This window comes from Colletotrichum graminicola, assembly GCF_000149035.1.
Source record: "Colletotrichum graminicola M1.001 genomic scaffold supercont1.17, whole genome shotgun sequence".
Classification (NCBI taxonomy): domain Eukaryota; kingdom Fungi; phylum Ascomycota; class Sordariomycetes; order Glomerellales; family Glomerellaceae; genus Colletotrichum; species Colletotrichum graminicola.
In genome coordinates, this window is record NW_007361021.1 from 273,437 (window position 1) to 300,036 (window position 26,600).

The window sequence follows — 26,600 nt, forward strand, 5'->3', positions numbered from 1 at the left end:
TGGAAGGGGGGAGGGAGGGTTACTGCGTGACTGCGTAAACCCAGTGCTAGATTCTCCACGCTCGTATTCCACCGTGAAAGTGGAGCAGAGAAAATCGTGGTGACCTGTCATGCTGGGTCTAGAAGTTATTCCTGGATCGCTTTGGCGCGCGTGCTGGCGGCTGAGTTTGGCGAGATCTGGGCAGGAAGACGCTAATATCACCAAGGGCTGTCCAAGATCCACGCATCGCATGGAGGTGGGCGAGGTTAAGCTTCTAACACTCCACCTTGATGGCGACGTGATGGAGAGATGGTCAGCTATCGTGCGCAGTCGACAAGCAACTCTCTACCTACTCTTGACAAGGCAATTCGTCATCGAGGTGGGCCGCGACCAGACCGATCTTGCTACCTATTGGATTACCTACTACGTACTACAGGTATGTACGGATGTAGGGAACCAGTCAGATTCCCTGCGGTCGCTGGTGGGCTGTGGATTGGCTTCCCCGTAGGGAATGCTACTCCCACTCCGACCATGGTCGCCAGGCATGCAGCGGCTGTCCCGAGCAGGGGGCTAAGCCAAGGTGGAAGGCCCGGAGAGACTCACGCTCCGAGACTCCAAAACAGCAGGCCGGGGTCTGAAGACTACGGGCAACCATGCCGGCCTTGGGCATACGCGGTGGTATTAAGGTAGCAGAAACCCGGATGAAGGGTGCAAGCATGGTATCGTGGAGTTACACATTGAGAGATGCCGCAAATTGTAGTGTGTACGGGGGGGTACAGATACTCTGGTACAATGTGTGCCGTGCAGCGTGCGTTAGGTGGTAATACACGGATACTACTCCGTATGTACTATGTATCCGTAGTATAGTACGGATAAGTACGTGCTCTGTTACGAACGTGCCCTATTCGGACCAAGGCACGGTGAATATGATGTCTGCGGCGTCTGATGTACGGGACTCGGACGAGTAATTGCCAAACTGGAGAGACTGATATGATATCACCGTCAGCAGAGCAGTCAAATGTTTGCGATGCACCGCGATCGGAATGGAGAAAGACCGACGCGTCTCTTTAACCTAGTCGGGCAGCCTTCTCCTGCACGCACAGCACGGTTGTTGCCCCCATATGAACTGAGATACCTACCGGTAGGTACGGATACAGTATCCGTACAGACAGACATTCCAGACTGGCGAAACGGGGCCAAAGAGAGTGTGAGACAGAGAGGAAGCCAAGGACCAAGAATGTCCAAATCGGCGAGCACGGCATCTCCAGAGCGCCCCCCTGGGAAAAGATTCGCCCACTCAGCTGCGATACGTACCTGATCCGGTGGGTCCACAGACCTTTCCACACCACACCTTCATCACCACCCGAAAAACCGGGGACGCCAGTTCGGTACCGGCCAATCCCAGCAGTCGACCCGAGAAGTCTGAAACTCGCCTGTTCAGCGGCTTGTCCCCTGCATCAAACCCTCCAGCCAGTACCCGCAGCGAACGCCTGCCAACCGTTGGCTCATGTTCCTCGTTTTCTGCTTGTCGTCGACGGGACGGCACTCAGGATACAGAGTACCTAGTGTAGCATACGTATCCAGAGTATCCGTAGATAGGTACGTACCCTAAAAGAACTTGGGAACATACTGCCCTGCCATTGAGAACCAAGAACCCCCAAAATAAGATGCGCCGAAAGGGGGGAGAGTGGTCCAGGCTCAACGCAGAAATCGAGGAACAGTACCTAACACAAGAAAAAAAAAAAAGAAAAAAACCGTTCAGGGGTCCCGCCCAAGAACTGCACAAGTTTCAAGCCTCCCACAAATTAACGCGCTCTAGCGCCGGCCCCCTTTCGTCCTGTCTCGATGATCGTCGACCTACTATGTAGCTAGCTGCAAGGTAGGCAGGTAGGTAGGTACCTTGCCTTCCTACTATGTAAAGTCTGTGCCGATACCGCGTACCCTGCCGTCCGTCATTCTCTGCCGCCTTCGCCTAAACCCTGAAATGCTTCCCCTCTTCACCCTATTTTCACCTTGACCTTCAGCTCGTTTCGACCTGTTTACTCTCTCCTCTTATCATCCTCCTCCTCCTTATCCCCGCCCTCCTTTCCTCTTCTTCCTATCGTTTACTCTCGTCACCCATATTATACCTGTTTCCTTGTAATTACCCTCGTCTTGGGCATTGGCTTGTCCTTACATCGAGACTGACGCAAACAAAGAAGAACACACATCACTATACTAGAACCACACACTCAGTCGTTTTCCGGTTCTCTCCGACCTTATCACCCCCTCGCTCGACTCCCACACTACGTGGGATTGGGGTTTCGCCCACCGACAGCAAGAGCCGGGTTTGATATCCGTCCACCTGTACGCTTGCTAGACTGCAATCCCACAGCGAGTGGCCTCTCTGGCCCTGACCACTTCTCGTTGTACGCCAGCATTCCAACCTGCTCCCTCGATTAGACGCACACGCGTCCCCAACATATATATAGTACCTTCGGCATGCCGGGACCTCTCTCGCCGCGGCATTCGGGATTCTTGCCTATCAACAACGGCCACTCCATCGACATGGCCGAAAGCGATATCCCTCTGACCCAGGTCCGGAGTGCCGCCTCGACTGGTGCACGAAAGCCCGCCATGAACGTCTCCAACACCGAGGATTCCGGCTCCGGCACCAACGAAAAGCATGGCCTTTTTCAACGTCACAACAAGGGCGGTCGCCGTAAGAAACACGGCGAGCTGGGTCGCAAAGGAACCGGTGGCTCCGATGATTTCAAGGTCAACGCAATGGGCAGGTTCTACAACAAAATCACTGGCGCCTCTGTTGTCACCCGCTATTTGGTCTACATCATCCCCATCGGCCTCCTTCTGGGTGTGCCACTGGTCGTCCTTCCCCTCACCGGTCACCGGAAGGATGTCTTGGTGGGAGGAACCAAGGGCAAGCCGCTGTTTGATTTGTTCCTGTGGATCGAAATCGCCTGGCTTACACTCTGGGCCGGCAAATGTGTTGCCTGGGTCCTCCCGCATGCCTTCATGTTCTTCTGCGGAGTCGTCAGCTCTGGCACGCGCAAGTACGCTACCGTCCTTCAAAACTTGCAAATCGCCTTCTCGCTGTTCTTCTGGGCCCTTGCATCTTGGCAGTCTTTCCAGGCCTTGTTTAGTCGTAACAATCCCGACCCCGCCCCATGGATTATCACAATGATCCGCCTCCTGGGAGCTACCTTCGTCTCATCCGCCGTCTACCTCGGCGAGAAAGCCATTGTCCAGCTCATTGGTATATCCTACCATCAACGTTCTTTCGCCCTCCGCATCAAGGAGTCCAAGCATGAGATCCGCCTTCTCGGCTTGCTCTACGACGCTTCGCGCACCCTGTTCCCCATGTACTGTCCTGAGTTTGAGGATGAGGACTACGTCATCAACGATAGTCTCGATTTGATTTTGGCAAAGGCCGCGAAGGGCGGCCAGGGCTCAGCCACTCCCCTCCGACTCGTTGGCGATATCGGCCGTATGGGAGACAAGATCACGGGTGTCTTTGGCAACATCGCCTCCGAAATTACCGGAAAGCAGGTCTTCAACCCCAACTCGGCCCACTCCATCGTCGTCGAGGCCCTTGAGAAGACCAAGCCCTCTGAGGCTCTCGCCCGCCGCATCTGGATGTCTTTCGTCGTCGAAGGAAAGGACTCACTGTACCCCGATGACTTCCATGAGGTGCTGGGACCCGCTTACTCGGAAGAGGCCGAAGAGGCTTTTGGCATGATTGACAACGACATGAACGGAGACATCAGCTTGGATGAGATGACGCGCAAGGTTGTGGAGATTGGCAAGGAACGCAAGGCCATCACCGAAGGCATGAAGGACATTGGCCAAGCACTCCGCGTGTTTGATAAGGTCCTGATGTTTGTTGTTGTCCTGATTGTCGTCTTCATCTTCTTGGCCTGGTTCCAGTCCAGCTTCCTGACCGTAAGTTTCCCCTTGCTGTTGCCACCAATATCGCTAACCCGATCAGACTGTTGCCACCGCCGGAACCGCTCTCCTGTCTCTCTCCTTCGTCTTCGCCGTTACTACCCAGGAATTCCTCGGTTCATGCATCTTCCTCTTCGTCAAACATCCCTATGACGTCGGTGACAGAGTTGATATTGTTGGCTCCGAGAAGCAGCAACTCATCGTGGACAAGATCTCTCTCCTGTACACCGTCTTCACCCGCATCGACAAGATGCAGGTGGTGCAAGTCCCCAACATCACCCTCAACAATCTTTGGATCGAGAACGTTACCCGCAGCAAGGCCATGAAGGAGGTCATTGACCTGAACGTCTCTTTCGACACGAGCTTTGAGGACATCGAGCTGTTGCGCCTCGAAATGGAGAGCTTTGTCCGCAGCCCCGACAACTCACGCGACTTCATGCCCGACATCGCCATTGGCGTCGGTGGTGTTGGCGACTTGGACAAGCTGCAGCTCAAGATCGCTATCAAGCACAAGTCTAACTGGCACAACGATGCCGTCCGCGCTACTCGCCGCTCCAAGTTCATGTGCGCCCTGGCCATGGCCATCAAGAAGATCCCCATCTACGCCCCCGGAGGTGGTTCTGAAGCTCTCGGCGCTCCGGGCAACCCGTCTTACTCCGTGGCCGTCTCCGATGAGGTTGCCGCGGCTGCCCGTAAGAACGCCGCAAAGGCCAAGGAGGCGAAGCGCCTGGTGCCCTCTCCCGCCGCCGAAGGTACCAGCACAAAACCGGATTCCAAAACCGAGAAGCAGGCCGTTCAGGAATTGAACCTCCGCGACCCATTGGTCGAGGAGGATTGGGGCTACCGGGTGGGCGACGATGACACTCTGTCTGGATCCAGGGACCGTCGCTCGACCGAAATTGAACGTGTCCGCAACGAGTTACTGAAGCGAGCCAGCACCAAGGGTGGCGGCGGTCGTCGCAAGCCAGGTGAAACTATCCCGTTGTCCCCCGTGGGCGACGGGCCCGGCTTGGGTCTGACGCAAACCACATCACGAAGTCGCGCTTACGATGAAGAGGCCGAGACAGGCGTGTCAGAATCGTATAGCTCTACCTACTACGGCGGCCAGTCCAGCACCTATGCTACCTACGGACAATCACTATCCCCCACCGTCTCTCCGCCCCACCCCCTTCAGAGCGCGCCTGCGGCAGGCCAGCGTCCACGCGGGCGCAGCGTCTCCAACACCCAACAACAGAACGAAGCTGCTCAGAGTAGCCAGAAGAAACAGTGAGGAATGGGGGGGGGGGCACATGAAACTTGACATGTAGAAAAAAATCGGAGCAAAGATTATAATACCAGCCGGTCAATTGATATTGACACAAAGCGTTTTCATTTTTTTTTTTTTTTTTCATTCTCATTTTTCTCATCTTATCATACGCGGGCATTGAGACTGGCTCCTCCCCCGTGTCTGATGAATTTCCCCGCAAAGCTCACATCGTGGGTGAAGGGGGTGGAACATATAGATTACGAATAGAGTATGATGACATGTTGCCCGCAGCTGAATCAATACTGTGCCTCCCATAACCTGATCTGTCCTGGCCTGTTTACGTCGCAAAAGCCCCTCGGAGCGGAGTGCAGTCATCGTGCTCAGCACACGTGCTCGACTTCGCCAACGCCCTCCTGGGGCCCCAGGTCCAGCTTGAGCGTGCGGCCGAAGAGCTCCAGCAGGATCTCGAAGCAGACCTTTGTGATGGCCGGGTCGTAGCGGCCCTTGCTGAGCTCGTCGCGGATGAAGGCGTGCTGGGCCCAGGGGAACTCGTAGAAGCCCGCGACGACGCCGGCCTCGCGCAGCTTGGCGCGGATGAGGTCGCGGCCCTCGGGCGGGACGTGGGTGTCCTTGCAGCCGAAGATCATGGCGACCTCGGCGTGGGCGAGGGTCGGGAACTGGTCGAGGGTGTGCGCGCTGCCCGGGGGCGGCGTGGCGGAGGTGTTCTTGGCGTCGTGGGGGCCGAGGGTGCGGCTGTGGATGTCCGTGGCGAAGTAAGCCACGCAGGCGGTGATTCTCTTATCGAGCTGGGAGTTGTTAGGGATGTGCGGGGGAGGAATAAGACGGGGAGGAATGTCGTGTAAGTGGGAAGCGGGAAGGCACCAGAGAGAGAGAGGGGGGAAGACGTACGGAGGCGCGGACGGCGAGGTGGCCGCCCAGACACATGCCCGTGCTGCCGATCCTGCTGGTGCAGGTCGGGAGGCTGAGGAGGTAGTCCACGGTGCGGCGGGAGTCTTCATCGTAGGACTCGAGCGTCTACGCGCACATTCAATGCCTTCCGGTCAGCTTTCTCTGCTTCTCCATGATTTTTGGGGGGGGGGGGGCAAGATGACGACTACCTTCTCGACCTTCCAGGCGTTGCCCTTGTCGGTTCCGGGCACGTCGTAGGCTAGGGCCTCCGGGCCGGTGAAGTCGTGGTAGGATGAGGGGGCGGCGACAATGTAGCCCTGGCCGGCGATCTGGCGGGCGAAGCGGGCGACGGGGCCGGTGACTGTTCAAGGACTCTCTCAGCACAGATTCTGCATGGCGACTAGCGCTCATCCAAACCAGGGACTTGAGTCAAACGGCTTCACCGTCCTTGGAAACTCATGAGGAATCGTGAATGGAAATAAGGGCAGATTCAGGACTGGGGGACATGAGAGTCGAAATCTCGGTGAGGTTGGCGAAGCCCGGCGGCGGGGTGTGGAAGTTGGAGGGGTCGACGGGGCCCAGTGCGGGGGGAGCTTGTTAGAGCCCCCCCCCTCCACCATGGGGATAGAAATGATCTGACTGACTGACCTTGGTATATCTCAGAGAAGACGCAGACGCCCGGGAATTTCCTACGTAAACATGTCAATTGAATTCCCTTTGAAGCATGGATGCTGTGCGCGCGCGGGAACCCTTACGCGTTGGGGTAGCCGGGGATAGAGGGGTGAAAGAGAAAGATTCCTGGTGTTGCGGTGTTAGCCGTCCGTGGTGGCTCGACACTCGGAGTTGGGTTGGCTCACTCATGGAACCCTCTTTCCCGTCGGCCTTTGTCGGCACGTCAACGTGGGACTCCTTGATGAGCATCCTGGCGGCTGTATGTGGACAATCCGGATGGGTAAGTCTTATTGCAGAGGTTCTCACGGTCAAAGTTCGTCGTGAGAAGTGTGTTGAAGTTGAGCGGTTTGCGTCCCATTGGCTGGGCAGGGTCGAAGGTCCGTTTCTGGCGGAGGACTTAGTAAGCCCCTCTCACTCGTCCTCCGTCAATAACACAAACAAACCCCCAGACTCTGCACAAACTTATCAGAATATGTGAGAATCCATTTCCGACTGATCAGTGAAGGCTCGGGAAGGAGACAGTATTCGGCTACAAGTGGCTAAAAGACCAGGGGCCGGCTACTTTCAAATATATCCTGACATCTCATTTTATCCTAGACTCCTATTATCCTGATAGGTGCTCCTCCATGATTCTTCCCATGCTGGCTTGAAGCCATCGATTCGCCGGATCACATGTCTAATGCTTGCTTGGTCTCCATAATCCAGTGCTCCTCTAAGCCCGGAGGAAACATACTCATCATTTGTATACCCATGTGCTTCTTCGTACCATGTTTGATCGATATCATCCCGCTCTCTGCTAAATCTTCAGACGCACCGTGCCCAGGTAGACGACTGCCGTTCTTCCTAAATTCCGAGGTCTTTGGAGGCGTCAAAGGTTTTGTTAAGCTGCATCGTGATTCCAGCGCGGAGCGACTGTATCTCCTTGCCTCTCTTCTCCGATAACACCAGCAAATCCCTGTACTTCTTCTCCCACTCCGATTCGGCCTCCGCCGTCCGCTTCACACTTGGCTTCTCTACCATCTCCTCGGGCCGCCGCCACCGGTCGTACGTGGTCGTGTGACACATAGTGTAGTTCCCCCGAATCGAGCCCAGCCGGAATTGCCAGTTGCAACTGTACGTTGTACGATCTTCGAGCTCCTCCTCCCGCTTGCACTGCAGTCTACTCCCTGGCAGCAGCGTCCTCCCACCCACCAACGCGGAGAGATTGAGGAGGAAGACATCCTGGTTAGGTGCCGTCTGCCACATGCGCTCCAACATCGTGTGCACGATCGCGTACGCCTCGGCGATGCTGCACTTGTCGATTGGGTTGTCCTGCGCGTCGAACCAGTCGCCGTTGAGCGTCTCGTTAGCGAGATATCCCACCACCTCGTCAATGTTGGTGCGGTCTTCCATATTTTCGAACATGCCTGCAGAGAGGTCGTTGGTCGAGTTGGGGCCGTCGCTGTCTTGCGCGATGAGTTGCATGCGTGGGACAGACTGCTCGTGTAGGTTCATGCACGGCGTTGTGCCAGGTGGCGCGTTGCCGCTGTCGGTTTTCAATGTCGCTGACGGTGCCCGTGTGATCGGAACCGTTGGGTTGGGTATATGTTGAGCGGGGTCTGCATTGATCACGACGACGGGCGGGGGCGGTGTCGCGAGGCGGACAGCCCCTCCTGCCCGCTGCGGAACTTGAAGTGAAATACTAGGCTTACCCGGGCGTGTCATCGGAGGAGCATGCACGATGTCGGGAGGTATGGTTGGCGACACGTTGTTGGGTATCGATCCAGGGAATTTGATCGGCCCCGGATCGCTCTTGGTCTCAGGACTTGGCCCCTTGAGGGGTGACTTTTCGGCCGAAAATGCCACAAACAACCCATCAACATTTGTCTTGTTCGTCGGTGGCCTGCCACGAGTCTTGCCAGTGCCTCCCGGACCACTGCTCCTCCACGCAGATGACACAACCTTGGCACCGTGTCGCCGAGTAGAGGCTTTGGGTCGCGACGGCGTGATTGCCGACCCGGGTTCGGCGTCGCCCCAGAAGCCCCCACTGCGTGTTGACGGTGTCAGCGCGGACATTGGTCCTTGGGTGAAGGCCGTCAGCGGCGAATCATGGACCGGCGGCCATGCCGATGCCAGGGCTGAGTTGGCGCTCAACCTGGAAGAATCGGGCTTGCCGAACGAGGCCCGCCCATCGGGGTGGGCAGACCATGGCCCCGAAGTTTCTGCTAGGTTCGGGGCATACTCGTTCTCGACCAGTGGCGAGTCCAACCTCGGTCGTTGCGAAGGGGACCTGGAGGACTCGTCCTCGTCTGGACGTTTCCTCCCGCGCCTGGGACGGATCTGTGGCAGCAGAGCTCGGAGAGCCATGTCGTCCTCTGCCAGAACGCCATCCCGTCCCGCTTCGCACACAGGGTTCGGGTCGTTTGGGATCCCAATCCAGTACTGATGAGGGTGGTCCATCAAATACTCAAAAAAAGCATCCACGTGCATGGAGTGCATCCAGCGCTACAAAAGGTCAGCCTATCCTCTCCAGCCAGCTACCGAAATCCAATCACCTTGAGCCGGACAGCGTACTGCTGAATCTTCTGTGAGCTCTGTCCCTTATCCTGGTCCGGCGGCTCGACGCCCAGCTTGAGCGCCAACTCGGCCCACGTCTTGATCTCTTTAGTCTCAAGTTGCCTGATGAGTTGGAATAGAGTAAAGGTACTAAAGCTCTTGCCGCCGCTCCTGGGCGGGACCCGAAACGCCTCCCGCAGCGCGGCCGCGTCTGTCTCAGGAGGCACGGCGGGATTGCAGTGCAGGATGAAGTTGACGTAGGCGTCTTCGATAGTCTCTGCCGTCACGTCCCTGTCCGGAAGGGCGGGCCTCCCGATGGAATTCGCGGGAGTTGACGTTGTCGATGGCACTGAAGTGGTAACAGCAGCAGCCGCCGCCGCCGCCGTCTTGTGCTGCTGCTGCTGCTGCTGCTGCCGCTGCTGCTGCTGCTGATGATGATGATGATGATGATGCGGTTCCATGGACAGCGGGGATGGCCCATGTGGGTCGCTGGATTGCGGCGGCGGTTGAGGTTGCCGCTGCATCGTCGACTGCGGGGACATTATTGCGCATGAGTCGATGTTGAATGGCCCAATACGTCGGACATCATCATCGGTCGAGCGTCTGCTGAATTGCGCATAGAGGAAGGTGGTAGATCAGCAGCTTAAAGACGCGACGTGGATGAAGGTCAAGGATGCATCGTCGCAGAAGAGAGGGTCTCTGAGATGATGGCAGGCTTGGCGTCACTGAGTGCTTGGCAGTATAACCCTAGCCGCGCTTCAAGGGCTCAAAGGAAGGGAATTCAAGGGCTTTTTTGGAGATGGGAGGGGCTCCAGTAACATAGCCAAACCTCAATCAATTGCAACTGAAAAAGGTTCGGGGTCAAGTTGGGGGGGCTTGGAGCCTAGGCGCCCACGGTAAGTAAGGTACGTGCCTTTGTCCGACAGCACTTTCCAGGGGCAAAGCAACCGCGCCAGGACCGTTTGGATGTTGAATGAAGTTCCCTGAGGCATCTCGAGCACAGTGCTAACTTGATAGTACTGTACAATGTCATCATTGTCCAGCTTCCCCAGATTGTCTTCTGGTAATTACGTAACCACTTGGCCTTCGCTTTCTTCTACACTATACTGAGGATGCTTTTTACCCAGTTAATAGATACAACTTAAGCTTGTGGAGAGCTCAATCACTAGCGTTGATGAAGAAGGGCGTCAATGCGAACTGCAGTATACAAGCCAACAGGCGTGGGGACGTGCAGCAAAACGGCTCGCTCGATACAAAGATCAGGAACAACGGGAAAATTGCTTTGCAAGTATCCGTAGTTGTCTTTATTCGGCAGAGGCTACCTGAGCAAGCACAACGGCAAGCCAAAGCCGGCGCTGTGGCTGTAGCCGTAGCCGTGTGCTCTTGACTAATCCATATTGCTTGGTGTTCCATGGCCCACCACATTGCACAGATCTCCAATCGCTCTGAACTTGACTAATCCTCTTCAGACGGCACCTCCTAGCCCATTTCTCCGAATGACGTGATAGCCCTCTCACAAGCTCGTGGCATTTTGTGGTTCGAATGGCTGCATTTATCAGCTTTGCTTTGAAATACAGCCACTTGGACGTCGATGGATGTACAATAAGACAGAATCCCGCCCCGAAAAGAGAAATCCAAATCCATCACATTGATATCGCATCACAAGGAACTCTCCACACCGTCCATCTCATCGTGGACTACCCTCATCATCCCGCCGTATATTAGAAGTAACACCACAGCCCTACCAAACCCCAACATGGCCATCGACAGAGTCCCCCGCGGCGACGTCCGTGCGACCCTTAACTTCTTCGCCGCGCCGGCAGACAACTCCGTTCCCTACAACATCATCCACCCCGAAGGAACCCCCGAAAGGAACTACGGCGACAGCCCCACTGAGACCGTCGTGCACGACATCCGCGGCCGCGAGTCCGACTTCAACCTCGACCGCGACGCCTTCGCCGTGATCCGCAACCTCCCGCCCTCTTCCGAGAAGGACTTCGTCGACGACGCGTCCGTCGAGAGGAACTACTACCCCGAGGTCGAGAAGCTCATCCTGGAGCACGTCCCCGGCAGCAACCGCGTCCTGTTCTTCGACCACACCATCCGCCGCACCGGCCCCAAGGCCCTCCGGAGCCCCGTCACCCGCGTGCACATTGACCAGACCCCCGTCTCCGTCATCCAGCGCATCAGGAAACACCTGCCTGATGAGGCGGACAAGCTGCTCGCCGGCCGCTATCGCATTATCAACGTCTGGCAGCCGCTCAACAAAAACCCCGTCGAGTCTTTCCCGCTGGCGTTCGCGTCGTCCTCGACGCTGGCCGACGAGGACATCGTCCCCGTAGAGCACCGCTACACTACCGGCTACACCGGCCAGACGGCGGCCATCAAATTCAACCCGGGACAAAAGTGGCACTACTTGAGCGGCATGACGGGCGATGAGCGGCTGCTACTTGAGTGTTTTGACAGCGAGGGCCTACGTGATGGCACGGGCGTGGCGGGCGGGCGGGTGGCTCATACCGCTTTTGAAGACCCGAGAAGCAGGGCCGATGCCGAAGGTCGTGAAAGCATCGAGGTTCGCGCCCTTGTCTTTGGCCCATGAGAGGTCACTTTGGCATACAAGTCTGTACACGAGTCAATGAGAACATGAATGTTTGATTATGAACATCAGGGTATCAATGCGGGCGGCATGTTCTACCTCCGGACAAGAACTTGTCTCTCCGTAACAGCAAGCCCCTTCGCCATATGCCACCCTGTGTGCATGCGTGTGTCATGAGATCAGTAAATTGTCCACATAATGCAATCCTCCATCGTGAAAGGTACTAAAGAAAATAAGAAACGCAAGCTTGCTCGACACGGGAACTCGACCCGCCGCGATGAAAGAGGCTGCTATCCCCGAATGTTGTCCGCATACACATGGAAAGGCGCACATGGCCAGTGCCACCCAATTTTCCCAAACGCCGAAACACCTTCCAACTTCTCGCATGTCATCCCTAGTTCTTGCGGCCCTTGCCACGAGAGCTGCCCTGCCGACTCATGGCTGCACCTCCTGCTGCGCTGCTGTTGCGACTCATGGGAACCGCAGCAACAGCCGCGAGAGACGAAGGTGGAGCCTCGTCTCTGATGCTGCTCTCGATCGGCATCAGATCCTCTCTAAGTTTCGTCGGATCCGGCCGGGGGCCTGGCTTGAATCCTGTGTAGGGAGTGTTGGTGTACGGGGTGATAGCAGCCTCCAAGAGCTTTCTGCTACCGTTGGGGTGATCGATTGAATCGCCGGGCTTGTGGTTCGCGTCATACTTCTTGAACAGGTCCATAACCATGATGTCAGAGTTGATCTCTTCGTGCGACAGCGGTTGAGGCAGGTTGCCGTCGGTGTTCCCTCTGACTGGCTTGAAGTAGTTAGTCACATTGACCGCCGGTAGTTTGGCAGGCTCATGTGGCTGCATGATCTCAAGGTACTTGGGTAATTCGAGGCCGTTGGCGCCCTCGACAGCGTCGATCAGACTCTGGTTGATACCAGCCCTTGTGCTCCTAGTAGCGTGAGAGCTTGTGCGTTCCATGGTCGGGGCCGACAGAGTAGGCTCGCTATCCTGGTCACCGTTCTCGTCGCCTTGACCGGAATCGCTTCCGGGGGAAGAACCTCCGTTCGCATAGGGCTTGTGTCTAAGGACATATTTGTGGGAAGCAACAGCAGCTTGGTTGTACGCCAGAGAGAGCTCCTTATCAGTGAAGAGCTTATCAATACTGTAGGCGGGTCCATTCTGCTTTGCAGCAACACGGAGCTTCTCGTTCTGCCAGAGAGGCGTCGTGCTGTTAAGGTCGAGCACTCGTCTAGAGGGGACGGGGGAGCCATCGTCTTCGCCCGGGTTTCTCTTGCGTTTCTTGCCATCCGCGTAGCCGGCGAGCTCCTCGGCATCTTTGCGCAGCCTTGTTGCACGCTTCCCGTGAGTGCCTCCAGGGCTGGCTGGGTTGGTTATGCTGAACTGGTTGGGGTGGAGGAGCAATGCCGAAGAATCGGATATCTCCAGCGCCTCCTTCTCCTTGTTCAGACGGTATTTTCTCGAGAGCAGGGTATTAACGAGACGGTCACGAAGGGTAGCAGAGAGAGCTTGGTGCTCGCGCTTCGCGGTCTCCACCTTGTAGACGTATTCGTTCTTATATTGCTGGAGGCGGCGCTCGTGCTCGTGCTGTTGGTGCAACGATTAGCTGAGCCGAGCAGGGGCAAAGGGAGATAAAAATTGGTTGCACTCACCATGTGTTGGAGCAAGTGGAAATCCCTATACTCAATGAGATCCTCGATGCCTTGAACGAAGTCTTCGAATTTGGGACCGGCCATCTGCAGCAGAGTGCGGTTGCTGTCAGACAGCGCATCTTGTCCCTGGGTCTCTTCATGTTCTTGACGCAGGCTGGCGATGACATTCAAAACATCGTCGGCGTACGGGTCGATGCGCTGTACGAGATTGGTGTCGATCTGGACCTTCTGAAGCTGATCACGGTACCCGAGATCGCGGTCCTTGCTGAACTTTTCCTGCAGGTTGGCAATCTTGTCGGCAAGGGCCTGGCGCTTGCGGTCGCGCTTCGACTGGGGCGCCGGAGAGGCTCGCCCGGCCTTATGTTGGGCAGAGGTACCACCCAAATTGGGGGTGGAGGCTTCGTTGGCTGCCATCGAGGCAGTGACGGCCAAGCTCGTGTATCGTTCTTCGAACTGCGCACTTCTCGGGTTTGGTTGTGGAGGGTGGTTGTTCTGGTTTGAGAACGGAACGCTGGTTTGGTGATGTGAATAGCAGCCGTCAACCGTCGCAAACCGGAGTTCGAGCGAGATGAGCTCTAAGGAAGGGGAGAAGGTGACGAATATGTTTAACAATGGTTTCGGAAGAGGGAATAATGAACCATCAATCGCTGCTCTTGAGCAAGGGTAATTCCGCCCATTCGCAGCGCCAGATCTCGTAGAGATGTTTGTGTGGGAGAACGAGAATCGGAGAAAGTGAAGGTACTACAAAATGGACCGGTCGTACTGTGGCTTGCCTTGTCAGCCTTCTTCGCGCTAAGTGAGTGCATGTATTTCTGTACCTGACTGCTGGAGGGGCTGGGTTTTCTTATTGGATGGGGGTTACCCGATGACTTCCGTAGGGGCCAGGTTGGTTTAGCGGGCGGAAGGGATGGAAGAATAGCAGCTTCCAGCGCACTGTGCAGCACGCCGAATTTCACCCGGGGACTACAGCTTCATCGTCGTCCGTCTTGCGGTGCTGCCGGCTGTCCCGTTCTTGTTTTGCTGCTTCGTTTGCGCTGTTTCACAAATTTCAATTACGAGGGCGAGTTGTCCGCCTACTAGTTATGAGTTTGCTCTTCTTGCCCTCCACTTGAGCCCTCCCCATAAATTCACAGTGAACACCAAGAGAGGGACGGGGGTGAATAAGGGTGCCAGTGACGAGACAAGCCTCAGAAAATTGAAAGTAGAGTGACGGGGCTGAATTTACACGCCACCGCTCACTGAATCTAGCAGGGTACAATTTCCAATGGAATGGTGTGACCTTCAACTATATACCTACCGAGAAGAGCATTGCAGTCACAGCCCGATGAACAACCCAAATGTGAAGGTTCCCATTGAACACGTTGTTTCGGCACACCATGTCGGAGGCTACGTGTAGAACGGTTCGTATTAGAGCATCACTGGCCGGGTAAAGTCTAGAGACACAAAGGCTGTTTCGACAACAGGCTTATATCAGAGTTTCATTGCCTTTGCATTTTCTTGCAAATGACAGGCCTACTAGTCCTATAATCCGTTTCTAAGCTTCTGCAGTTGGCCCATCAAGCCATAACCCCCGAGATAAGTCTTGTTCTCCGCTGCGTCGGCATGAACACTCCCTTTCCTCGCCCGTCCATCGCCCCCATCCCTCCTGCTCGCTTGGTCTACTTCCCTCATGAGGTCCCTGTGCCGGTCCTCAACCATCTTGGCCAGGCTCTCGATGAACCTTGTCCTGCCCTTCTCCTCTGCCGTCCCCTTCCATACTTGGTTCAGCTCCTTGAGCTCCTCGATGCGCTGCGCCGCCTTCTCGATCCCCTTGACCGGGTCTTCCGACTTTGTCAGCAACTGCGAGATCTCGTCCCGCAGCTTCTGGAGGACCTGCTGCCCCTTCTCCTCCGTGCTGTGCTGATCGGACCCGGGGTCTGGCGCCGAGACGGATAGGAAGGACGAGCTGACCGAGAGCTCCGACGGCGGGAAGACAAACTCCATGGCGTCGCCAAAGGTCTTGATGACGGTGTCGAGGCGGGAGCGGACCACCGTCAATGTCCGCAGCTGTTGGACGTACGGCGGTTCTGTGAGCGTCTCTCCCTCCACAGCCGTGCCGCCCTCGTCTGCCTTGGCGATTCCGACAGACTCCCTCCTTTCTTCACCATTAAAGACTTTGGGTGCCGTATTGTCTGTAGCGCCCTCTTCTAGACCGCCAGGCGCAAATTTCTTAATGTCCTCCTGCAGCGTCTCATTCATCGTCTCGGCCAGACTCAATGTCTCGCCTCGCAGAAGTTCTACCTCGTAGGCGAGTCGGCTGCCGCTCCGTAAGATTTCGTCTGTCAGCTGGGTGAGCGTGCCCGAGAGCCTCGTTGTGTGAATGTTGAGTTGAGATAACAGCGCCTGCGCCTCGTTGGACAGTTCGGCCAGCGGAACGGCCTGGCCCCCGCTTCGGGATGCATGGTTGCCCCCGTGCTGAAGAGGCGCCAGATTGGCGTTAAGGTACGCGGCAGGGTCAAACGAAGGATCCAAGAAGTCATTCAGGAACTCGTCCGCTACGTGGCTCGACTTGGGCTGGATGGTCGACTTGGGCTGTTGGCGGGTGTGGATGGGGAGGTTTTTGGATGCAGCGGCGTTGCTGCTTTGGCGCCGGCGCAATGCCGTCTTGGAGTCCCACGACATTATTCAGAAGAGGATGTGACGGTCAGAGAGTTTCGGTGTTTGCTGAGTTCATACGAAACAGCGCCTCACAGATGACAGGTCTCATCTGGACTAGTTGAATGAACCCATGGGGTGAGTGAGAGGTTGGTTGGGTAGTGTGCCCCACTTTCGCGGTCTCCCTTAAGCGAACACAACGGTGGCGCTTGCTTCGCGGTGTTTGGTTCGGCGCTGACCACTCCTGAATCATACTTTTACGTCCAAAGTAAATATTTACCGCGTGTTTGAACAACGAATGCTATTGCATTCTTTAAATGCCTTTCGAGAGTTTTCATAGGATACTTTACAAGAGGAAATCCCTTGCTACTATTACTGGGTATCTTTTGGCCACAAGAGTTCCCTTTGGTATAAGGATCGAATCATCGACCCAAACACAATAAACCATACAACTATTAAACACGCGGCCATAACACATCCGGAGATCTGCAGCCCCCTGTTCTCGAAAACTTTTCCAAGGCTTGTGGTGGCAGTAATCAGCGCCGTGTTCGGGAACACGAACGACCACCAGTTCATCTGGAAAGACATCTTCTTTTTTGGCCATATAACTTTCCAGAGCGACCCAACAGAGACGATGAAGAACCACAGGGACAGGCCCCATAGCCACAGACCGATAAAGGCAGACATGACTCTAACGATAGGCACGGCCATGTCAGTGTCGAGGAAATCGCTAGGCAGGATGGTCGCTGCCTCGTTGCCGAGTTGCACTTTTGATGGTTAGCCGGGTTTATTTTACTCGCAAGGCGGTGACAGTACCTAGTCCTCCCACCGTGAATGCAAACGGCCCGACAGAAATGAACTGTATGTTGGTTAACTTGGCGCTACTTCGTGGCACGGCACAAAGAGACACATACCACACCAGGACGCTGGAAGTCTCGGGGAAGCTTTTGTGTCATTAACCGGTAGATGAAGGCAGCCGAGATCATGAAGGCAATCATACAACCCGCACCTTGAGTAGCCACGGCAGAGAGAGCAATTGCAGGAGTGTTGAGAGTGACGGTGTGTTGATTGGCTTGGGCTGCGGCTTGAATGAGGTTGCTCGCGAAAGGTGCCGTGAGAAGAAGTGGATAGGCTGGAAATACCCATGTCGGTGTCATGGTATGAATAGGGAAGGCTCTACAGCACAGTCAGTAAGGCCATATTTGCAGCCAGAGGGAAAGACTGATGCTCACGTTGTCGACCACAGAACCAGGTAGATAGTCGAGCTAGCTAGCACGCTCAAGGCTGTATAGGACCAGAACATAATCTGCATGACTCTGAGAAGCCAAGGGCCAACACGTGGAACGCCGAATTGGCATATATTGATCGATACAATGGCAACCCTTGGCATGTTTAGTTGACTTTCTACACCGTTGGACTAATGAACTCACGACACAACAGATGAAGGAATAAAGAGGGACTCAGTCTGGTCGGTGAAGGAATGTTTGAGCGAGCCTGGTCGAAGCTTGAAGCGTAAACCGGCAAGCACACAATTCATGATGAACAGGATGATATTGAAGAGAAAAAAGGCGGTGGCCACGCCGTTGAGCCAAGCGGCGTCGTATGGAACTGTTCAAAGTTTAGTGGATACTCAATTCAGTGAAACGAGGAATACCCACGAGAATGTATCACATTTGCCATTCCCCCGGTGGCCTATGTCATGTCAGCATCATAGTGAAGCGGTCTGTCGTTCGTTATTTACCATTGTCTGCTATTTGTTAGCGAATGGTTCGATAGACGGAATACGGTTTACTTTCCATTGTGAACCAAGTCCATGTATGGCACACGATCCGATCTCGGATTCCCACCTTATCGAGGCTGGAGTGGTTAGCATCGCCGTCCTTCTCGTTACTGGGACTGGACTCGTTCGACTCTGCCCGCGCCTCGGCAGGTGGATGAGCCGCCCCATCCTCCGGTGCCGGCTCGGGCCCGAAAGAAGAGTAGGGTATGAATGGAGGGCGTCTGAGGGGGGAATTCGGCGTCTGGAAGGAAGTTGAGGGAGCCATATTGGCATGAGCGAGCCACGAGGGGCCGTTAGGAGTAAGGTAGCCATCTACCACTTCATGGGCGGGGGCCATTTTGCTGTAGGTGAGTCCCAGTCTTCGGGTCCCCTTGCCAGTAACTTTGAGACGACATAGAGCGGGAATAGCAGGCTGGGCTCAGCATTGGAGAGGGCAATGTTCATATAGACAAGATTGGTGATGAACACAACGTGGTCGAGGAACAAGGACCCAAGATCGAACAGAGGCATGCTTAGAAAAGGTCGGGCGTTCGGCGACGCAGGTTTCCGCGCAATGCCGGTTAAGTCAAAAAAAAAAAAAAAAGTGCGGTCACAGGCGTGAGGGGATAGCGTCGACGCCCCCGAGAGGTTGTGTGTGGGTGGATAGAGTCAGATGCCTGCCCTGGGCGTATCGTGCAAGACCACCAATGCAGATCCCGGCTCTTTCCTTGGGCAAAAACGAGCTACGAATCGTCCTGTGGCTGCGGCCAAGGTTGCGTCGTGTGTCGGGTTCCACTCGGCCTTGTCCGCCGACTACTATGGATATTTCGGTGGTTCGTGGCCAACGGCGAAGGCGACAATGGTTGGCAACAACACCCACCACGATAGAGTTTTGTCAGAAGCTTGATTGGTATCAAGTTACAGGAAAATGGTTCAGTTTGACGTGTGAGGCAGATCCCAGCGAGAAGTTGAAGTGTAGTGTAGAGAGTGGTGCCGGTGTCATCCAGAAGCTGGCAGAAGGGTGTAGCAGGTGCAACATTCAGCCTGGCGTACTGGAGATGCCCAGAGACCCGGGTCACCCTGCCGTGGATGACGCAGCATGACCGGGGTCCCATGTGGGGAACCTCTATGAACGCGGCATCAAAATTTGAAGTTCAACCAACACACAGCGGCTACCCGAGTTATTCCCGTGATGCCAGGCTCAGCCGCTCAGCTCAGTTGACTCATATCCAGCATCTCTAATCAACAAGGGCTAGAAGGGCGATGTTGTTGTCGGTACGGTGTAGAATGTGAAGAGCGAGCGGGCAACATGGTCAAATGGCGGGAAAACAATGGATGGCTATCGTATCTGTAGCGCTGGTACGGAGGCTAGTTTGTCCGCGCTAGTTCTCTGATCATCGTCATTTTCTTCTTTATCTTATCGTGCTTACCTACCCAAGACATACAGCTGCTGAAAGGATATCCCTCGCTCGCCAATGACGCCAGGCATGTGGAGGACTCCTTCCTTAGTGCGGTGGGAAGCCCACGGCTTGCTTACGGATACACTACTGAGATATCGGAACCGTGACCCACGACTTTTGACCTCACCCTCGCATTGGCGCTTGGGCCGGTTGTTGTCTACTTCGACTTCACCGCGGCCAGCGGTTGCAACACCCCTCGCTGAGCGTTAGTACTTACCTTGGCGGGGTGGAGATCACACCTGACAACCTACGGATAGCTCGGCGCGACTGCCCCTGCTGCTATCAGGTCTCAGAAAGAAATGGGCCCCGAGATGGATATTATGGAAGGTGGCTGCCCTGGCAAAGTGCATCGTAGCTACCTAGGTACTGAGCAGCACATCTTGTTCCTCCTCGCGCATCTTCCAAGGTACCTAGGTAATGTCTATCAACGACTGACGTTCCTGCTCCTCGACAACACTCATCATTCGGACCCCCTCAGCCAGTGACAATGACAAGTGCGCTGCGTCTTCTCGACCACTTGATTTACGAGGCAGGACTTGACGTCTCATCTTACAATGACGACTTCTACAATCTCTCTCGACACATTTGTCCTATGCAATCCAAAGACCGCCTCTTTTGTTACTGTTGCGAGTAATCTTTCTCTTCGAACACTGTCGTCTCAGACATCCTTCTCATCCGCGGACGAACTACTCGTTAGTGTTCGAGAGGGCGATATATTGGTTGACAAAGCCCGCTCGTTCCGCCTTGTGGTCTCCATAGTACTCGAGGGAAAAGACTTGACGACGCGCCACGATTTCACTGACCAGGTCGCTAGCCACCTGGCAGACTGCCCAGTATGCGACACCCGGAGCCTACGGAGCATGAAAGCTAACGCATGCAAAGATTTGGTCTCAGCTAGGACTTCTCGCGACTCGCGATAGAGACGATGCCTGCAGCTTGCGGCACCTATCATTCACAGTCACACATCTTGACAAAGCTCTGTACCCAGACATGCCCCCCAGCACTATTGTTGGGATATTGAAACACGTCACGTGCTCTTTTCACTTCCATCGGGATTTGTGCATGCTAAGGGAACCTGAGATGATGATTCTGGATCCCGTCTTCGGGTCAATCAGCGATGTGGATCCTAATGACTGGCCTCCGGGATAGGACCCGAACGACGACGTTGACGAATCTCCATCTACACAGGACTCGGGCGTGTGCCTCCCAGATGATGAGGCCATTGCTGGACAACATCCATGGAAGCAAGAGTGTCTAGAATACAAGGCAATCTCCTCTTCCGCCGTAATGTGGCTACTGGAAGCTGGCCTTGATACTCTAATGGTGGATCGAAGGCGTTCTGCCGACATTCAAACTATTCAGGCCATGGGATCACCCCCATTAGCTCACCTTATACCTGAAATTTTCAACATCAAGTATCTTTCGGTATGACAGTTCTTTCTTGTATGGAGAAGATGCAGGATAGCCACAGACAAGTTAACACGATACAGTCGCTTGCCTCCCGATCCCACCTCCTTCCAGGCTTGTCATCTGTGTTTGCAGTCTTGGACGAAATCGAGTCCAGGCGAATACAGGATTTGATCGAGGACAGAGTTGATAGCCAACCTAGTGAAGCTAATAGCCATTCGAGCGAAAACTTCTGGCGACAACTATGGCGGCTGACACGGACAAAACTTCCGCCCTTTCAGAGGGGCGACTTGCAACAGCGAGGGGTTCGCGAAGCAGCGGCATCGGACGACGATGCCCTTTCGACAAAGGAAGTCGAGAGGTCATCTGGCTACCAACCCCTGTCAAGGGATCGAACTTATGCCGACGAGGCATCAAACCACGAAGTTGGTGCAGAGATTGGTACCTGCGAGAGCTATGACATACAAGACCACTTTTCAGACTCTGGTATGGGGCAGCACGAAGATGACGTTGATGAGTCGGCACCTGAGGCGAATGACACTTATCGCTATTCCTCCCCATTCCTAAGCATGGATGACATTTCCATTCAATACGAGGGCGAGGTGGGCGACGATGACGCTTGTCACGTTGAACATGCTGTCGACTACGATGACAAATTTGTGTCTTTCAGCTCGGGGGTTGTAAGCTCGCCATTCGTACCATTCTCAAGAGAAGCCAGCCCAGAGGACTTTGAAGCGAAGGACCTAGACCAGACAGACCTCGAGGACAACCGAAAGCTGGGTCGAAAGCCGATTTCAATAACATGTTCGACGGATTCGCAAGCCATTGCTGCTTATGCTCAAGAACCCTTTAACAACTGGTGGAGTTCTGACGTTGACTCTGGGGAAGAGCAATCCGCGACATCTGACAACACAAGCGGACTCCGAGAGCGGATATCAACACTTCCTCGCAGCGATTGTGATGTTATCATGGTTGGGGGAGACGATGCAATTCCACAGTCACAAATTGAAAGGGAAGGTGATGCTGAGAGTGACTCACGAAACGATGACAGAAGCTTTGAAGGTTATGGCGATACTTCTTGGGGGCCGTCGCAAACTCGCCGGTACTCGGCTATCCTCTTGGAAGAAATCGAGATGGAGGGCCATTCCGAGGACGAATGGGCACTATAACGTCATGCCAGGGAGTCGGAAGTTGTTCGACATAAACATTCTGCCAGTATTTTGATCGACGCCTGACAATTTAATATGGAATGGTATTGTGCAAGAAAAATGAACGTCGAATGCAACCTGTGACATCCGAGCATCCTAAATAAGTGTGGTTCGATACTCTAGAACGGTCATGCAAGACCGATCCAGCTCTCAAGTCCCGGCTCGGCCCATTATCCAACCTTTCGATCCACCGAGGGGTTGCTGTCGGATCTAGCATGGCGATGCCTCTCCCAGCGACAATTTCGGTTCATCGTACGGCGATTCGATGGTGATCAAATCATCAATGTAATCGCATCACCCCACATGACCCAGCTCCTATGCCTAACCTCTCCAACAAGCACGATCCTTGTTCTCTCCAACCTGCGCGTCCTCTATTTCTTCCCGCCCTTGGCCCCCTTCCTAGGCTCCTTCTTCTTCTGCTGTTCGGGTTTCAAGGTCGCAAAGTGAATGTACCAGAGCAGGACGCACTCAAGGATGATGGCGAGAAGGGCAACCAGGAGGATGGTGAAGAGAATGGGCTGATCGTTCAGTACGGCGACGGCCTCGGGCGTGGCGCCAATGGATCGGAACCAGTCGAATTGACCCATCTTTGCGACTTCAGGGGTTGTGGTGTCGGTAGCTGACTTTGCAGAACGAAGGAGGCGCGGGTTCTTTTCGCGATAGTACTATCTGAGAACGAATGCTCTGTTGTTTATCGGCGAAGGGGACAGGAGGCGAGTAGGTTGTTCTCAGACGGTTGCGACGGTATGGACTGCAAGGCTTCGGATTAAATGAGTACAGGTAGAAGAAAGTCAGAATGAAGGTCTGAATCTCAAGTGCGCCAGTCACAAGGGAAAGAAATGTACGGATTGTCGGAAGCCGGATTAGATGTTTTTGTTGGATACACGAGATGCGAAAAGGCCCAAAGGAGGAGAGAAAGGGAATAGGAGGGTTCGTTGGGGCTAAAATGTACGCAAAAGATCCGCCCGGCTTCTCGAAACGGGGGACGTCACAATTTGGGGTGTGGTCAAGGTACGAAGGAAAATGGCCTTACAGTGGTCAGTGGTTCACACAGGCCAGGCCGCCCTTGTGGTTGGTGGATGAGACCAGGACGCGACATGCGGTACGCATCGTGGTGGTCAGAATGCGTGGGAGGCGGCCAGGGGAGGGGGAAAGGGACCTTCGATGCGTTTCAGGCCTGCGGCAGAAAGTCGACTGATGTCTGCGGTTAGTGATTGGCTACCCAGGGACAAGCTGCAGCGGTTACTTCGGCATATGCAAGGGGTCCCGTCCATCTCAGGGAAAAGGCCTCGTCGGCGTCTGCTTGCAGGCCTTGGATTGAGTGCTGCGATCTGAAGGAGCTTTGAGCCAATGTGGCTGCGCATATGCGTGGTGATGCTGGCTAGGAAAACATGATCATCGCCGGGTCCAGCACCCGCGGCTTTGGATTGATACGCCTCGAACTGGAGGATAGCGCGAGCATGGTACGGAGTACTTGTCGCCAAGATTAAGTAAGCCAGCCCCTGAGCCACTGTCCAGAATGGTGCCTTATCGTCTCAGAGGGCCGAGAGAAGGTGGTGGTCTCGCCCTCCGAGGAGGTCATGTGACCATAGGAGCATCTCAGTGCCATCCGTCCAGATCCGCACGGGCCACGAGCGGCAGAAAGCCGGATGCTGTCGACCAATGATGTGGCGTGAATCGGCCTAAGGCAATCTGGACGATGTACGGAGTACGCTGATCGAATTGAGCTTTCCAAAAAAAAATTGTCGACCAGCTGGCGCGATCCTGAGCTCAACCCAAGAGCCCATCACGCGACTACAACCACCCCAAGGCGACCATCACACCCTTTGCTGCCGGTAACGAACTGGCGCAGAGACGTCGCCCTTCTCTTCTGCAGCGATGAATTCGGTACGCCCGGCCCGGAGCGTCTTGTCGAGATGTGTCTCCGTCTCGAGCACACCGGCCCTCCCCTGCCGTCTATTCCACAGCTCCGTTAGCCGGTCGGGGCGGAGGCGGTCACGATTTAACAATGTCACCGCCGAACAGATGGGACTGACGACCCCCGATAAAATCGAGTCGTATGCGAAGCGCCAGTTCCCCGATTACACAGAGGAGGAGAAGGCGGCTCTCAAGCAGAAGTACACTCCTGAGCAGTGGGAGGCTCTCGAGGCGGCCGAGGCGGCCATTGACCCGAAAGACCTGGTGATCCAGGGTCGGTTACGGACGGACCCCTACAAGCAGCCCTATATCGAAGATTTTGCGACGATCCAGCCGATTATCGACGCAAAACCTCAGAAGACCATGCAACCTAAAGAAGTGAAGTGGCTCCCAAGGAGAGAGTGGGTTGACGACTACATTGAGAAGATGGCAGACCGGGTCGATACCCAGTTGAAGGACACCATGGGCCAGGCCTTTGCTAGGGCGCTGCGCAAGGTCAAGAAGATGAACCCGGACAAGCTTGACTTCACGGAGGAGGAGCTGAAGGAGCTGGAGACGAACCCCGAGTTGCGCAGGAAGTTCCTGGTTGACCAAGACGCCGATGTCTTAGGAGGCAACGAGCCGAGGGCGCCCGTCCAGTCGGAGATTGCAGGCGACAACTGGATGGAGTTGATCGACAAGCATTTCTTCGAAGAGCTCCAACAGTCCCTCTCCACCGACCAGAACCCCCTTCGCCCCTCCCGCCTGGACTCGTGGAAGGCCATTGAAGGTGAGGACGGCAATTCGGCGCTGTCTCCCGAACTTGGCAAGATCGAAGGTGTCAAGGGCCTCTACAAGCCCCCCGAGGACCCTGAGGACGATGGCCTCGACCCCACAGGCAGCTACATGAATCTCAAACAGATCACCGGCATGAAGATGACTGACATCCTCTCTATCCTGACCAAGAGAGTCGTCTTCCGCTCAGTCTCCAACCAGACCCGTCTGGGCAAGATCCGCAGTGCCTCCGTCATCGTCGTGGCCGGCAACGGCGACGGCAGACTGGGCCTGGGAGAGGCCAAGTCAACGGATTCCAGCATTGCCACGGCGACGGCCACCCTTCTTGCGATTCGCAACATGAAGCCTATTCGCCGGTACGAGAATCGCACCATCTACGGCAACGTCGAGGCCAAGATCTCGGGAACCGTTGTGAAGCTTGCCGCCCGTCCTCCAGGTATATTGCCCCTTCTTTTTTTTTCTCTGTTTTTCGCATTCCTTTTCATCCTCTTTTTCCCGACTACGCAGAGGATGAGACTAACGCGAATCTTCTCAGGTTTCGGACTCCGCGTCTCCCACAGGATATTTGAGATGGCTCGCCTCGCCGGAATCCACGACCTGGCCGCCAGTATCCCCCGTTCCAACAACCCCTATAACACCGTCTACGCCGCCTACAAGGCCCTTCTGAACCAACCCAACCCAGAGGATATTGCCATCGGGCGCGGGAAGAAGCTGGTCGACGTGAGGAAGGTGTACTACGGCGGCTCTGTATATTAACCTGTATACCTCTGTATACTACTGTAATTATTCAAAAAAAGCGCAAATCACTAGTCATCTTCCTATGCGAGCTTGCCGGTCGTAACCCGTGCGCAAGCGCGCTTAGAGACCAGCATCTTTGTGGTTTGTGCCGATGTTTGCAGTTCATAAGGGGGGGGTATCTCCTCTAATCGTGATCTCGTCATCTGCCTGTGCAATCCTCGGTTTTCTCATCTCGCCCCAGCTTGCGGCAGTGGTAGATTTTCCAGGCCTGACCTCGGCTTGGTAACCTTCACGACCCAGCACGCCTCCTTACTCGTCCTGCTCGTCGCCCTGGCTTTCCGCCCGGTCGCCCCAGTCAATCTCCTGCTGCAGCACTATGCTGTACACGCTCGCCTTAAGGAGCGTGAAGACCAGGCTTGTTTTGCGCTCCAGCTCACGCAGGCCGTCGAGGATTTCGGTGCTCGGGGAGCCGCTCAGATCTTCCAGTGTGGAAGCGAGCTGCGGAGGTTTTTCGGCGGCGTCAGCAAGTGTCTGCCAAGGCGATGGTTCGGCGAAATGGAGGGAGGGGTCAGGGAAAGGGATTCGGGGTGGGCAAGGTCGGCAAGGTGGGCCACGCAACGAACCTTCTTCATGTTGTCCGCAAGCTTCTCGTACTCCTCCAGGACTTCTGCCTCCAATGGCGTCAGCTCCGGCTGCGAATGCAGCAATGCTGATTCTCGTCCTTGTTCCATTGTGTGTGTATGTGCGCGTGTGCAATCGTGTGTCGGGCTTTGTTCCGCGACGCTAGTTCAGCGAGCAAGGTACCGGTATTTAGTGTGGTGTTTACATGCAGAGTCGCGCGGGCGGAGGTCCCTTTCGGTGAGGCGCAGTGGGACGCGTTGTTGCATGAACCCCGCCAGAGTGAAGAAGACAAAAAAAAAAAAAGGGCCAGTCATGCTCTCCTCGGTAAGCTCTTCGGTGAGGTCCCAATGGTCCTGGGAATCGAAGCGGCTCGTGCGCCGCCAGGACATCACCGATGCCACCTAGACTCCATATCAATTTACCCCAACGTCAGTCTAGACCTCGTTCCTTCCAGACATCCTGAAGCAGTAAAGGGGAGCGACGCCAGCAACGTCTGTGCATGCTTGTACGGATACAGTCTCATTCTACCATCGACCAGTCTGAGTCAGGA

The 26,600-nt window shown here is 55.2% G+C and overlaps 10 protein-coding genes across 10 annotated transcripts; 3 read left to right on the top strand and 7 right to left on the bottom strand.

The window, feature by feature from the left end:
* Positions 1-2,460: 2,460 nt before the first annotated feature.
* Positions 2,461-5,191, top strand: GLRG_05121 (mechanosensitive ion channel; the record flags this gene model as incomplete). Its single annotated transcript, XM_008095806.1, has 2 exons — positions 2,461-3,918; positions 3,965-5,191. 2 exons carry the CDS (start codon positions 2,461-2,463, stop codon positions 5,189-5,191), a joined length of 2,685 nt encoding a protein of 894 aa, XP_008093997.1.
* Positions 5,192-5,547: 356 nt separating this feature from the next.
* On the bottom strand, positions 5,548-6,997 carry GLRG_05122 (dienelactone hydrolase; the record flags this gene model as incomplete). The annotated part of the gene is made up of 6 exons (XM_008095807.1): positions 5,548-5,973; positions 6,077-6,202; positions 6,286-6,437; positions 6,725-6,765; positions 6,832-6,874; positions 6,934-6,997. 6 exons carry the CDS (start codon positions 6,995-6,997, stop codon positions 5,548-5,550), a joined length of 852 nt encoding a protein of 283 aa, XP_008093998.1.
* A 594-nt stretch (positions 6,998-7,591) lies between these two features.
* On the bottom strand, positions 7,592-9,744 carry GLRG_05123 (ARS binding protein 2; the record flags this gene model as incomplete). Its single annotated transcript, XM_008095808.1, has 2 exons — positions 7,592-9,232; positions 9,283-9,744. 2 exons carry the CDS (start codon positions 9,742-9,744, stop codon positions 7,592-7,594), a joined length of 2,103 nt encoding a protein of 700 aa, XP_008093999.1.
* A 1,295-nt stretch (positions 9,745-11,039) lies between these two features.
* Positions 11,040-11,882, top strand: GLRG_05124 (methyltransferase; the record flags this gene model as incomplete). Its single annotated transcript, XM_008095809.1, has 1 exon — positions 11,040-11,882. One exon carries the CDS (start codon positions 11,040-11,042, stop codon positions 11,880-11,882), a length of 843 nt encoding a protein of 280 aa, XP_008094000.1.
* A 391-nt stretch (positions 11,883-12,273) lies between these two features.
* On the bottom strand, positions 12,274-13,946 carry GLRG_05125 (uncharacterized protein; the record flags this gene model as incomplete). The annotated part of the gene is made up of 2 exons (XM_008095810.1): positions 12,274-13,467; positions 13,533-13,946. 2 exons carry the CDS (start codon positions 13,944-13,946, stop codon positions 12,274-12,276), a joined length of 1,608 nt encoding a protein of 535 aa, XP_008094001.1.
* Positions 13,947-15,053: 1,107 nt separating this feature from the next.
* On the bottom strand, positions 15,054-16,193 carry GLRG_05126 (uncharacterized protein; the record flags this gene model as incomplete). The annotated part of the gene is made up of 1 exon (XM_008095811.1): positions 15,054-16,193. The coding sequence occupies one exon, from the start codon at positions 16,191-16,193 to the stop codon at positions 15,054-15,056; it is 1,140 nt and encodes a 379-aa protein (XP_008094002.1).
* A 345-nt stretch (positions 16,194-16,538) lies between these two features.
* GLRG_05127 (C4-dicarboxylate transporter/malic acid transporter) lies at positions 16,539-18,283 on the bottom strand (the record flags this gene model as incomplete). The annotated part of the gene is made up of 8 exons (XM_008095812.1): positions 16,539-16,933; positions 16,983-17,025; positions 17,081-17,342; positions 17,399-17,548; positions 17,597-17,774; positions 17,825-17,858; positions 17,908-17,913; positions 18,014-18,283. 8 exons carry the CDS (start codon positions 18,281-18,283, stop codon positions 16,539-16,541), a joined length of 1,338 nt encoding a protein of 445 aa, XP_008094003.1.
* Positions 18,284-22,371: 4,088 nt separating this feature from the next.
* On the bottom strand, positions 22,372-22,587 carry GLRG_05128 (uncharacterized protein; the record flags this gene model as incomplete). The annotated part of the gene is made up of 1 exon (XM_008095813.1): positions 22,372-22,587. One exon carries the CDS (start codon positions 22,585-22,587, stop codon positions 22,372-22,374), a length of 216 nt encoding a protein of 71 aa, XP_008094004.1.
* A 1,291-nt stretch (positions 22,588-23,878) lies between these two features.
* On the top strand, positions 23,879-25,447 carry GLRG_05129 (uncharacterized protein; the record flags this gene model as incomplete). The annotated part of the gene is made up of 2 exons (XM_008095814.1): positions 23,879-25,127; positions 25,227-25,447. 2 exons carry the CDS (start codon positions 23,879-23,881, stop codon positions 25,445-25,447), a joined length of 1,470 nt encoding a protein of 489 aa, XP_008094005.1.
* Positions 25,448-25,738: 291 nt separating this feature from the next.
* On the bottom strand, positions 25,739-26,160 carry GLRG_05130 (DASH complex subunit Dad3; the record flags this gene model as incomplete). Its single annotated transcript, XM_008095815.1, has 2 exons — positions 25,739-25,927; positions 26,053-26,160. The coding sequence occupies 2 exons, from the start codon at positions 26,158-26,160 to the stop codon at positions 25,739-25,741; spliced, it is 297 nt and encodes a 98-aa protein (XP_008094006.1).
* Between the last annotated feature and the right edge of the window lie 440 nt (positions 26,161-26,600).